The sequence below is a fragment of the Pristiophorus japonicus genome, chromosome 2 (assembly GCF_044704955.1).
Source record: "Pristiophorus japonicus isolate sPriJap1 chromosome 2, sPriJap1.hap1, whole genome shotgun sequence".
Classification (NCBI taxonomy): domain Eukaryota; kingdom Metazoa; phylum Chordata; class Chondrichthyes; family Pristiophoridae; genus Pristiophorus; species Pristiophorus japonicus.
In genome coordinates this window covers 306,233,408-306,247,109 of record NC_091978.1, presented here as the reverse complement: position 1 = coordinate 306,247,109, position 13,702 = coordinate 306,233,408, and the positions used below count along the sequence as shown (strand labels likewise).

The 13,702-nt window shown below is 45.0% G+C and overlaps 1 protein-coding gene across 1 annotated transcript in view; it reads right to left on the bottom strand.

The window, feature by feature from the left end:
- Positions 1-463: 463 nt before the first annotated feature.
- Positions 464-13,702, bottom strand: part of gucy1a1 (guanylate cyclase 1 soluble subunit alpha 1) — a 147,795-nt gene continuing 134,556 nt past the window's right edge. Inside the window, exons 7-8 of the mRNA XM_070862476.1 lie at positions 13,305-13,459; positions 464-868 (exon numbers count right to left, since the gene is read on the bottom strand). Coding sequence (XP_070718577.1) covers positions 667-868; positions 13,305-13,459 — 357 coding nt within the window. The 3' untranslated portion in view covers positions 464-666. The remainder of the gene's footprint in view (positions 869-13,304; positions 13,460-13,702) is intronic.

Here is a 13,702-nt window from a genome sequence, read left to right as displayed (position 1 = left end):
ATGTTCTTCTGCCTATAGACCCTGTGTTGTGGATAGTGCCTATTGTGAGCTGCACCGCCTCTGCTGCTCCCTCCTATCTCTTGTGCAGCTAAAGGTCTATGACCAGCAGGCTGCTGATGTTGCTGCTGCTGGTGATCATCTTGGTCCTCATCTGAGCTCCATTGTAAGGCAGCAAAAGCATATTTCCCTCAGTTTGATTCAGCCCCATCAATTGCAGTTGTGTTCTCTAACCCACGCGCTCCTTCAGGTTAAAAATCCCCCACAAAGTAAAAATCACAATTTTGGCATTATGTTAATGTGAGTGAATGTTTCTATTTTTTAACTTATTTGTCTCAATTAGTTTGTATCATATACTCCAAACATATGATTAAAAGTAAGATCTGTCTTTAATGTAGAATGACAAATATTTTATTTCATCAATAACTTTGCAAAAATGTCATTTGCTAGCTAATTTGGGGATAACTTATACATTTATTTACACTTTTCTCGTTTGATACATAGTCTGTCACAGTAAAATACCACTGAAAATCTGTGAACAAAAATGTCCTCCTCACTTTAACAGATTGCTTTTCAATCGATCAAATACAAAACCAAATACGGCACTCAATAAACAGCATTATAGATTATTTTGAAACATTCATCAAACACTGTTTAATGGATTACCGACTACTTAGTCGCTTTTCTCATGAAAACAGTATTGCTTTGTTTCTGATGCATGTCCTCTAATCCAGTGGGGAAAAAAATTCCATCTGAAGGATGGTAAGCATCCAGGAAGTAACAAATCCCAGAAATATCATCAGGGAAGTTGGGGGGCAGGTCTTCTCTGGACCGAGGTGTGAACTTGAATCCACAGTTGACCTTCAACAGCCTGAAATAGAAAAAGCTTAGAGAAATAGAAGAGGCAATACGCAAGTCTGAGGTGCAGACACTCCCAGATATGAATAACTTCCAAACATGGCATTGCTTTAGTGTACAGCAACTTCGTAAATGTTATAATCAAATTTTGATAATCAATTTTAAAATATTATTAGTAATTAACTCATACTTTAAAGCTATTTTTTTGAAATGGGCATGAGTTAAACCAGGAAGCAAAGTGAAAATAATTTTTCAATTGCAAAGTTCTAGAATGGGACGCATCCTTACTTACTGAAGGAAATAAGACGCTCTAGCCCCAATCTTCTAATCCGCCTTAGACATGGAACTGGTGCCAGAGGAATGGAGGATTATAAATGTTGAAACCATTGTTCAAAAAAAGGGAGAGGAATAAACCCAGTAATCACAGACCAGTCAGCCTAACGACAGTGGTGGGGAAACTCTTAAAAATAATGGCCAGAGTTTCCAGGGCCTATGACTGTGTATTCAGTGAGTATGCAGCCGTAAGTGCCTCACAAGTTCACAAGTTCCGGGATTACGCATGTGCTGCGCAGGCACGAAAACCCAGAACTTGTGATCTGTCAAGAATCTTCTTGACAGATCCTCCTCATCCCCGGGAAATGGACATTTGCCCAAGTCTTGTCCAGTGAATACCCATGAAATTCTTACGCCTGGTAAAAGCAGGCATAAGGCCTTTTGTTACCAGCGTAAGGGTGAAAATAAATATTAAATTACATTTAAAAAAACATTTTAACATTCAAAAACTTGTAAAATAAGATTGACATTTTTGGCACCTTGAAAAATGGATAAATTTTTTTAAATTCAATTTTTGTTTTAAATGTTTAATTAAATTGTATCTTAATTCATTTTAAACATGTAATGATTTTTAAAAATGTCAATGCTGTTAAAATGTATTTTTTGGGTGACTCCTATTCAGCTTATGGGGATTCTGCACAAAAATGGAAGCCCCCTTTGCCATTGGTTGGGCTGGCCAACATGATGCCAGGGGTGCTTGCGAATCGCCTGCGCCCCTGGGATACATAGAAACATAGAAAATAGGTGCAGGAGTAGGCCATTCGGCCCTTCTAGCCTGCACCGCCATTCAATGAGTTCATGGCTGAACATTCAACTTCAGTACCCCATTCCTGCCTTTACACAGGCGCATGCATAGAAGCTCAGGAGCGCGGGTCTCTGTGGATCCAGGACCATCAGGTAGGTGCGCAGTTTTATTATTTGTGGTTCGGAGGCACCCAGGAAGCCTCTGATTTCAAATTCAGGACCAGTAATACAGGATAAAGTTTATTTTCACTTGGACAAACAGCACGACTGGGATTTTGCACACTTCGGCGGGTCTGTGGCAGGCAACATTGGTGGCGTGTCCCGACGCCGTTGCTGCTTCCATCCCACTCTGTGAAATGAATTTCCGTTAATAGGACTTGTTAAGCTTGACTAGCGTGATTCCCGGCCAATTAGAGGAAGCACGTCTGGTGATGTAATTCAACGAGGTGTGATCAGCCGGTTTCCTTAAAGGGACCAAGGCCAACTTTATTTTGACATTTATGCTGTCAGTGTTCTACAGCACTGAGGTGCTGCAAACACTGACAATGACTGCACAAAGGCACAGGGCTGCCCCCAAGCTCTCCCATGACTTTCTCCATATGCTTATGGAAGGAGTCACAGCATGCAGGGAGGTCCTCTTCCCTTCCCATAAGGGGAGGAGACCTCCCCAGGTGATCAGCACAGCCTGGTGCACATTGCAGAGGAGGACACAAGCAGGGATGTGGTCAGGAGGACCTGGAGGCAGTGCCAGAAAAATTTCAATTATCTCAGTAGATCAGGAAATGTTAGTACAAAGTCACACTCAACCTCATCCTGCTGTGCCTCTTATCACATCGCCATCACTCTGCCTTCCCTGCCCTAATCCTGCACATGCTTACTCACACCAACTTACCTTGCCCCTCCACCCATCCCTCTCTATATTATCACATCCCCATCTCACTAGCCACCCCTCATATTCACCCTCATCCTAGTGCAATCATACCAATTAACACACAGGGTAGGCGCTTGGGTATTTTATGCAATGTTCATGTAAAGTTTCTGTTAATGTGGTGTCAAACATTGAAACCTTTATTTTCAACACTTTGCATTCTTGGACAGATTTCTGTGCACCTTTGGAAGTGGTTTAGTGAGTTGCAGTGAATGGTGAGACATAACGGTACCCCTCACAATGGTGATGATGTGAAAGGAATGGTTTGGGCATTGCTGGGATGCTTTATAGTGTTGGTGTGGGATGGTGCCAACCTGGCACATCATGCGGCAGCCAGGGTGTACAGTATCAAGTGAAGTAAATCTGGTCATGGTGAGGCCATCCCTGGCGTCCCGGGCAGCAATGTGCTCAGGTGCTGATGCCCTGTGTCCTGTGCAGCATCAGTTGATTGCAGAGAAGGTTGGCGTTGCTGGTTTTGGGGCTGATCATGGTGGGATTCTGAGGATCAAGGTGAGAGAGTATAAAGAGCGCCTATGCTGATGGAATAGATGGCAGGTGAAGTAGAGATGACATAAATGATCTATCAATGATGAAAGCGGTAATGAGGTCAGACTGGATGGAGACTTGCAGCATGGCAAATCTGTTGTGGAAATGCAGTGAGAAACAGCTTGTGTTTGAGGGAAGGTATCTCTGAAAGATGAGAGCTTTTACTTTACATTTAAAGCTGTCAACTCATCAGCTGATTCAATGGCCACTGAACTCCCGCCTCAGCTTAACAGACATTGTCCACAACCAGCACAGACCCCATGCGTGAGCTGTCAAATGCAAAAGGTAAGCTGAAAATCATTCTTAAGTGGCTCTAAACAAGCAACTAATTTCCTGAATTTTGTCTCCCGTCGCTGCCTGTCAGGTCTGCTCAATGCTGACAGACCCAACATTGGGAAAGATACATGGGAACGAGTTAACAGCGGGTTCCAGACCCGCTGTCAAAAATATCAGATTTTCCACCTGACCTGCCACCAATCCCGCCTGCTGACCCCACAGAATTTTTAAAGACAAATTGTGTTTGACTAACTTAGTTGAGTTCTTTGATTAAGTAACAAAGAGGCTGATGAAGGTTGCCCAGTTGATATTGTGTATATGCACTTTCAAAAGGCAACTGATAAAATACCACATAATAGACTTGTTAGTAAAACTGAACCTCATGGGATTAAAGGGGCAGTGGCAGCATGGATACAAAATTGATAATGGGACAGAAAGCAGAGAGCAGTGGTGAGCGGCAGTTTTTCAGACTGGAGGATGTTTCCATTGGTGTGAGGTGATGCATTTTGGTAGGAAGGATGAGGACTAGGTTGATTCCGAGATGAGGGGGTTGACTTATGTTGAGTATGTTGGGCCTATACTCATTGGAGTTCAGAAGAATGAGAGGTGATCTTATCGAAACATCTAAGAGAATGAGGGGGCTCGACAAGGTGGATACAGAGAGGATATTTCTACTCATAGGGGAAACTAAAATTAGGGGACGTAGTCTCAGAAAAAGGGGCCGCCCATTTAAAACTGAGATAAGAAGGAATTTTTCTCTCAGAGGTTTCTAAATCTATGGAATTCTCTGCCCCAGATAGACAGATTTTTGAGTGATAAGGGAATAAAGGATTATGGGGAGCGGCCAGGGAAGTGGAGCTGAGTCCATGATCAGAACAGCCATGATCTTATTAAATGGCGGAACAGGCTCTAGGGGCCAGGTGGTCTACTCCTGCTCGTATTTCTTATGTTCTTATGTTATGCAGGAGTAGAATAGGGAAGCCAGAGTGATGGGGATGTAATGAGCGGTATAGCAGGATGAGGTTGAGTGCGGCTTTGCAGCAATGTTTCGTGATCTACTGAGATCATTGAAAGGTTTGCGCCACTGCAGCCTGGTCCTCCTGAGGACACCCTTGCTTGTATCGTCCTGTGCAATGTGCAACCAGCCTGCGTTGGTTTCCTAGGGAGTTCTCCTCTGTCCATTGCAAGGGAAGAGAACTTCCCTGTGTACTGTGACTCCATAAGCATGGGAGAGCCTGGGTGTAACCCGGCACCTTTGTGCTGCGCCTGTCAGTGTTTCCAGCACCTCAATTCTGCAGAACACTGACAGCACAAATGTCAAAATAAATTTGCGCGTGGTCCCTTTAAGAAAATCAACTGATGATACGTTGTCAAATGACGTCATCAGACTCGCTGCCTTCAATTGGCCGGAAAACGCATTGGGCAGGCTTAACAAGCCCAATCAGGGGAAAATCATTCTAGAGAGTTGCGTGGAACCGGCAAGCAAGGCCGAGACCTACCACTGACATCGCCCACCACGGACCCTCCGAGGTTGGTAAAATCTAGCCCATCGTGTCTGTGTTGTAAAAATTTGAAGGGCTACGGAGAAAGAGCAGAGGAGTTGGACTCATTAGATAGCTCTTTCAAAAAGCTGGCACAGGCATGATGGGCCGAATGGCCTCCTTCCGTACTATATGATGCTTTTATTGTAGAACATCTATTTGGCTCTCTACAAACAGCACAAATCGAGCTGCTTCTCTATTATGATGGGTATTCAACTTACCCAATTTATAGCACATATGCACAGGAACCAAAGCAACATGGAGAAACCAGAGGTGAGTCAATAGTCCATTATCAGTTTTGTCCAGTACATACTATGTGCATAGTTACTGTTCTGCAACACCCACAAAATGACCTCCAAAATTATATTTTATATATTTATCAGATCAAAAATCAAAATATTGTTATTACCAAAGAGAGTGATTTATTTCTGAAATTTTGATGTTGATGAAAAGTAAAAATAAAAATTGAAACTACAGAACAATTAGTTAATCAAGCAACGCAGCCTTATTATTGCAAAGATGCTACTGTGGTCTTCCTGAGTTAATGGGGGAAAATTGCGGTCGGGGGCTTCCTTTGTACGAACGTCTCTGACCCGAAAAAAAATGTACGAAAATCTGGTGGTCCTGGAGGAACATAGGATCCCAGTCGGAGGCCTAGATTCGCTGCGCAGCGCTTGGGAAGATGTCTTTCAGGTACGTACGTACAAGCTGGAGTCATGTGGGCCTGGACTACCAATCACTATGCAGTATTCGCATTGATAAAAATGGGAGCTCTGTTTGTACGGACTCCCATTACTATCAATGAGAAAACCCCTTAAAATACCGAAACACAGCATAATAAATAACCTCACATATTTAAAATTAATTGAAATTAAATGTAATTAAAGGCTTTAGAAAAAACAATTTTTGGGGGAATTTTTTAAAATATGTTTTAACAGTGTTAAAAATAAACTTACCTTAATAGACAGGATTGTTAATATAAAAATGAGTGTTTAAATTTAATTTTTATATGTTTCAAAACACCTACGCTGGTAAAAGGCCTGCTTTTACCAGCCGTGAAAGTTTGAAGGACATTCGCTGGGCATGAGATAGGCAAATAGCCCAATCTCTCGTGCAGATGTCCTTCTCCTGGGGTTGTGGAGGATCTGTCTTTAAAAAATCTTGACAGATCGGAAAAGCTGGTTTTCGGCGCATGTGCATCGGTCCCCGAAAAACGGCTTTTGCGAGGCCTCGCCGGGTCCGTGCGCATTTCGTACGGATCCAACGAGGCCAGAATTTTCGGCCCACTATTAAGGTTATTGTCATCTGCTGCAAAGTGAACTTTTTAAACTTTATAATTAATATTTCAATTGCCTTTATATTTTAATATTAGCAAACAATAAGCCAACCCATGAGGCTTTTTTTGTTGGAACAGAGGAGATTAAGGGGTGATTTGACAGAAGTAGTTAAAATTATGAAGGGATTGGACAGAGGAGCTAGATATGCTTTTCCAGAGATTGAGGGGTCTAGAATGAGTGGACACGGATAGAAGATCAAATGGAAGAGCTTTTTTACACCGAGTATGGTGAGACTATAGAATACACTACTGGAGTAAGGGAGGACGTGTCAACATTTTCGAGTAAGTTAGATAGTCGGTTAAAAGAAAAGGGAGATAAAGGAATTTGGGAACAAGACGTGCATATAGAATGAGGACTACTGCTTGTGTGGACTGGTTTGGCCAAACGGCCTGTTTCCATGTTATAATTTCTATGTAATTCATTCTTTTCTAACATTAAAAATTCCAAGGCACTCAGTCAGCATGTCTTAAGCATCCCTGTGTCATGCTCTGCTTTCCCTTGGTTACGGATTAGAGTGCCGAAATTGCTCCCCTCTTTAAGGTCCATTACTGCCTCTAAGAGGGGATGGTGGGGCAGTAAGGCCTTTCCGACCAGGGTCAGGCGATGGTCTGACCCATCCAAAATTCTCATTGGGCAAGTGCCGACCCCTTACCGCCTGACGGCGATCCCTTTCTGCCCCGCAAGGGAAGTTGCCCCACGGGAGCGGAGCCGCCGCCGCTTGGTTCCCCGCACAGAATTTCCCGGCGGGAAGTTGCCAGTGGTTGGGCGGCACGTCTGCCCTGAAAGGGGAGGGCGCACCGCCACGGCCGCCAATTTATTTTAATTGCCGGTCGACTCTGAACTTAGCCCGATAATGGCAGCCACAGGTTCGGCTATGCTGCCAACAGGCAGCCCGGCACCCCCTCTTGGATGTCGGGCCGGTAGCCTGGCCGAAGCCCTTCCTGATGGCCCAGTGGCCACCACTAAAGTGGCTGCAGAGCTTGCAGCCGCCCTCCGCTTTAACTGAAGGAGAGGGATGTTGTTACGCGTCAGCGCGACGCGGCATGTCCGCATCACAAGAACGTCATCAGAGTTGCGCTGACATGCTCAGCGTGGCGCTGACACCGCCCGCCTTCCGACCCGCTCCCGACCCACTTCCGCCACCCCAACCACTGCCACAACGATTAAAAAAGTTAATGAGGCCAATTTCCCTCTGTTCTCCGCCCCGTGGATTTGGGCGGAGAATATTCATTTAATTCAAATTATCCACTCCGTTTGAGGTGGAGGGCAATTTCTAGCGCTAGATGTTAAAGTCAGGTGATGTCTTCCTTAGATAAACAACAAAGCTTCCATAACACTATTTGAAGAAGAGCAGGCAGCTCTCCTGGTGCCCTTTCCAATATTCTTTCTTCAACTGGTAGCACAATCGCACTGCTGTTTGAGAAATGTTGCTGGTGAAAGATGGCTGCTGTGTTTTCCTACATTACAGTTGCTGCACTCCAAAGTAATTGATTATGTCAAGTGTTTTCATGGCACAAATATTTGAATTGATTTGCTTTTTACAGAGTGATGCAGGACTTGTAGTAAACTCAGTTTGTTGGTTCCAACCAATCTGAAAGCAGGTACTGTTCTCAAATTGTATCTGTATATAATTGCAGGAAAAGCTAACTCAATGGTTTTACCATTCACAGTAATCATGGCTGGCCCAACAAACATCCTCCGAAGTTGGATAATTTAGATTTTGCATTACATTACTTAGAATTATATTGAATATACAGCACAGAAACAGGTCATTCGGCCCATCACGTCCAACCCAGTGTTTCAGTCCACTGGGGAATCTTCCCATCCTTCCTTCTCTAACTCTATCAGTACAATGCTTCTATTCCCTTCTCCCTCATATGCTTCTCTGAAAAGCATCTATAATGTTTGACTCAAGTACTCCCTGTGGTAGCGAGTTCCATATTTTCTCTGGATAAAGAAGTTTCTTCTGAATTCCCTATTTGATTTCTTGGTGACTATCTTATATTGATGGCCTTTAGTTTTGCTCTATCCCACAAGTGGAAACACTCTCTTTGTGCCTATGCTATCAAAACCTTTCATAATTTTAAAAATGTCTATTAGGTCACCCCTCAGCTTTCTCCTTTCAAGAGCAAACAGATCCAGCTGTGCATCCTTTCCTGATAGGTATAACTTGCATTTCTGTTATCATCCTTGTAACTCTTTTTTCACCCTCTCTAGTGCCTCTATATCGTTTTATAATATGGTGACCAGAACTGTACACAGGACTCGAAGGCCAGAATTTTATGGGGTCCGTGCGGGCGAGATTTGGGTCGGGTCAGGAGGGAAACTTGAAAAACCTTGGAGCGGGTTGGGAACCCGCCGTCATCCCGCCCCCACACGCTTTTCCCTCGGGTGCATAAGCCAGCGCGGCAGCAACCCGAATGGCAGAGGCGGCCGCGCTAATTTACATCATTATTAGGTACGTGACAGACCCTTAAGCATCTTTTTAACCCTTTCAAATTTCCCTGGATGACCACGGGAATCACTCAGCTCGGGAACTATGAGGCGGAAGTTGAGTGGCCATTTTGATCAAACTCAATAGTGGTCAGCATGAAAAGCACAAAGAAACCTCCCGAGCGATAAAGGATAAAGGATTATGGGGAGCTGGCAGGGAAGTGGAGCTGAGTCCATGATCTATTGAATGGCAGAGCAGGCTCGAGGGGCCAGGTGGCCTACTCCTGCTCCTATTTATTATATTCTTATGTTCCCACCTGACAACTAGTCACTTTCCTAAAGCAGATGCTGTTGCTGACTTAGCAAAGGAGGCATCCACTGTCACCTCATTGGTAGAACCTATCACACCATTGACAGATTGCTTCTGTCATCTCTACTTGACCTGCCATCTATTACATCAGCAGTGGGAGCCATTTATACTGTCTCACCTTGGTCCTCAGAATCAGATCGTGATGAGCCCCAACACCAGCAGCGCCATCAATAACAATCAACCTTCTCCTCAACCATCTGATGCTGCACAGGACAGAGGGCATCAGCGCAGGCAATACCTCCAACACAGGGTATATAGGCAGAGGATGAGCTTCCTCAACATGACTGAGCAGCAGTGCCAAATGAGGCTCAGGCTATCATGCCAGGTCGTCACAGACATTTGCAGATTGCTGGAGCAAGACCTGCAGCCCAGAGGATCGGATGCGAAAGCCTTACCTGTGGCTGTCAAAGGCACAAGTGCCCTGAACTTCTTTGCCTCAGGCTCCTTCCAGGGATCTGCAGCAGACATTTGCGGCATCTCGCAGTCGGCCGCCCACAGATGCATCACACAGATCATCGACGCCTTCTTTGACAATACATCCAATTATATCAACTTTGCCACTGATGAAGCCAGTGTTATTCAGTGGGCGCCGGCCATTGCTGCTCTGGCAGGTTCCCATGGGTGCACGGCGTCTTCGACAGCACACATGTGGTCACCCAGGAGTTTGTGAACCGCAAGGGCTTCCACTCCCTCAATGTGCAGCTCGTCCACAACCATAGTAAGATCATCATACACGTGTGCGCCAAATTCCTTGGCAGCTGCCATGACTCATCCGTCCTGCGCCAGTCCACCCTCCTCAGCTCTTTGCTCCACACTCCTCAGCTCTTTGAGTTATCCAATGAAGACGTGGCTCATGACCCCTTGAGGAGGCAAAGTACTGAGGTTGAGGAGAGATATAATAAAAGCCATATTTCCATCAGATATGTCATACAGCACACAATAGGCATGCTGAAAATGCACTCGAGATACCTTGGTAGATCTGGAGGAGCCCTTCAGTATGCACCAGCCAGGGTCTCCAGAATCATTGTGGTTTGCTGCGCCCTGCACAACAGCGAGGATTAGTGCTGCATGAGGAGCAAGGCACTGAGCGAACAGACTCTTCAGAGGAGCAGAAGCATCACCTGGATAAGAGAGAGGAAGAGGAGGAGGAGCAGGAGGAACCTACAATCCAGATCCCACCACCACCTGAGCACACTGCTGCCTGGGAGGCCAGGGACGGGCTCACCGTGGCCAGATTTACTTAACTTTATGCATTACACCCATATGGCTGCCACATGCTATGCCAGGTTGGTATCACCTCACAGCAACACCATAAAGCATCCCTACAATGACAAGACTTTCCTTTCATACTGACCACCATTGCTGAAGGTAAGGTTATGTCTCACCATTTACTCCAACTCATTAAGCCACTTGCACAGGTGCCCATGAATTTGTCCATGACTGGAACGTGGTGAAAATGAAGATTTTTATGTGTGACATTACAGTAACGGAAACTTTACAGAATAATTTCACAAAACACCCAAGTGGCTACGCTTATAAATCAACGTGTTTCATTTTTCTCTTTTGTGTGCTTCTACGAGGTGCTACCCCTGTAACTTCAGCAGAAGTAGAGGCAGCCTGCTCACTTCCCTGCTGAGACTGTATAGTCACTGTTGATGGACATCCTCTGGGTTTTGGAGCCTGTGATGACCCCGCCAAAGTCTGCTCCTCCTGCGACTGTGCAGGGGCTGCGGCTCTGAGTGAGGGGGGCCAATGGGGGAGAAGTGTATGTGCTTTGAGATGGTCCCCTCTCACCATCATCCCTCTTAAAGGCCACTCACATCTCCCTGCTAGCAAGGAGCTGGAGAGCACCTTGCTGCTCAGCAGAGGGGCCATGAGGACCCACGTCCTCATGTATGTCTGCCATTCATTCTCCATAGATAGCCATCTATTCTCCATAGAGACCATGTGCTCCTGTGAGTGGCGCATTAGCTGTTCTATGCAGGTGCCCATCCTTTCCATGGAAGATCCTACTGTTGCCATCACAGTGGTGCTCATGTTGGAGATGACTCCTCCATTCTCTGCACATTTGTAGACATCATATTCGCAAAACCTGTCAAAGCCTACTACACTTCTTGCTGCACCTCCAGGATTGCCCACTTTCTGGATGGCCCCAGAGGCTCAGCGTCTACATGCAGTTGAGCAGAGCCAGATGCGTCCTGCGCACTCCGCGAGGACTCTCCACTGCTGCCGCTCTCTCCACCATCTGTTCTTGTTCATTGTAAGTTGTGAGACACAACGTGACAACACTACTTTATCTAGCATGCCACTTATCTGCGCTGGTGACGGAGGCTCCTCTGAGGAGTCATCTTGCTCTTCCTCCTGGACAGTGGCAGGTGGGATGCTCTTTAATGGACCTGTGGGAGAGTAAAGAGATGAGTTATATATGTCACATTAAGATTGGATACAGATACTATTATGCACATGATGAACTTTCACTGGCTGCTGACACCAGTTCCCATATGAGTGACTGCTGTATGCAAAATGGCAGTATGAAATGTAATTTTGTCACCAGGTTGCTGAGATGTCCCCTCTCTCTGTCTCCCACCGCCAGCTGCTGTATGACTCTATGCACTTCCAAGGCTACCTCCTCTGCTGCTGTTAAGGTGGCCAACGATGGAGGGTCACCTCCGGTGCTCTCCCTCTCATTTTGGGCTTTTTTTTCCTGCATGGAGGGTAAGATGAGACAGTTGAGTGAGAGTGATGAAATTAGTATAAGGAATGATGGGTTACAGCTTTAGAGGGAGACTATGATGGAGTAGGTGACAATGCCAAGTGGCCTCCTTGTGTGTTGTTAGTTAGTATGATTGCATTAGGATGAGGGTGAATGTGAGGGATGGTTAGTCAGATGTGGATGTGATAATGTAGATAGAGGGATGGGTGGACATGTAAGGTATGTTGTTGAGAGTAAGGATGTGCAGGAGTAGGTTTGGGAAGGAAGAGTGACGGGGATGTGATGTGAGGCACACCAGGATGAGGTTGAGTGTGGCTTTGTACTCACCTTTCCTGATTTAATGAGATCATTGAAACATTTACGGCACTGCACCCAGATCCTCTGACAACATCCCTGCTGTTGATCTCCTCTGCTATTTGGAGCCAGGCTCCTTTGGTCTGTTGGGCACGTCTCTTCCCCCCATCAGAAGGGAAGAGGACCTTGCTGCTTCCTCTCACTCACTCCACAAGCATATGGAAGGAGTCATCTGAGAACCTGGGTGCAGCCCTCTGTCTCTATGCAGTCATGTTTGCTACTCTTTGCAACACTCCAATGGTGCAGTGCAGTGCCTGCACTATCCCAGATGAACCTTCAAATGTAACGTGGCCATGTCTCCTTTTACATATCCTGGCTGGAATGCGTCATCAATGATGACATCAGACCCACACCAATTGATAGGGTCGGTTAATGCACAGGCCTTCCTTAATAGGTGCCATTAATGGAACGTCGATCTCAGGAGAGGGATGGAATGCGGAACGGGCTTGTGACCCACCACAGCGACCACCCACACCCGATCTGCCCAGGTACAGAAAATTCCAGCCCAACTGTAGTTTAACCAAGGTTTTTATACAAGTTTAGCATAACTTCTCTATTTTCAATTCTATCCCTCTCGAAATAAACACTAGTGCTTGGTTTGCTTTTTTATGGCCTTTTAACCCACATTATTGCTTCTAGTGATTTGTGTATTTGTTCTCCCAGATTCCTTTGCTCCTCTACCCCATTTAGATTCTTATTGTCCAAGTAATACGTAATCTCCTATTTTTCTTACCAAAATGTAATGCTTGTTTACATGTTCTATATCAAAATGTACTACACAATTAAAGTTACAAATGGTTATAAAGTTAGCCGTGAAATAATATTTAACAAGCAAATATAATAAAGAAGAATGTGTGTATAACAATCAACTTACATGTAAGTCGTTGGACTGACATTTATTTTCCTTGGGAAGCTGGTTGACTCAAACTTGTTTGCAAGAGTAACATTGTTTCCAAACAAACAGTATCGTGGCATTTTAACTCCAACCACACCAGCAAGAACAGCGCCAGAATGGAGCCCAATCCGCATCTAAGGAAAGACAATTAAAAAGAATACATTTCAGAACATTTTCCTTCGCATTGTCTCACATCCTGACTGGTACAAATGTACATCATCTGCCAAAATGACATTAAACAAACTATTCAATGTTTGTTTGAAAAATATAAAGTCAATCATATATCAACACTACGGCTTGTTAGTCCATAAATAAGTTAGCAAATGGCCTACACTGCTACAAAATCAATGGAAACGTGAAAGCAGAACACTTTTTTG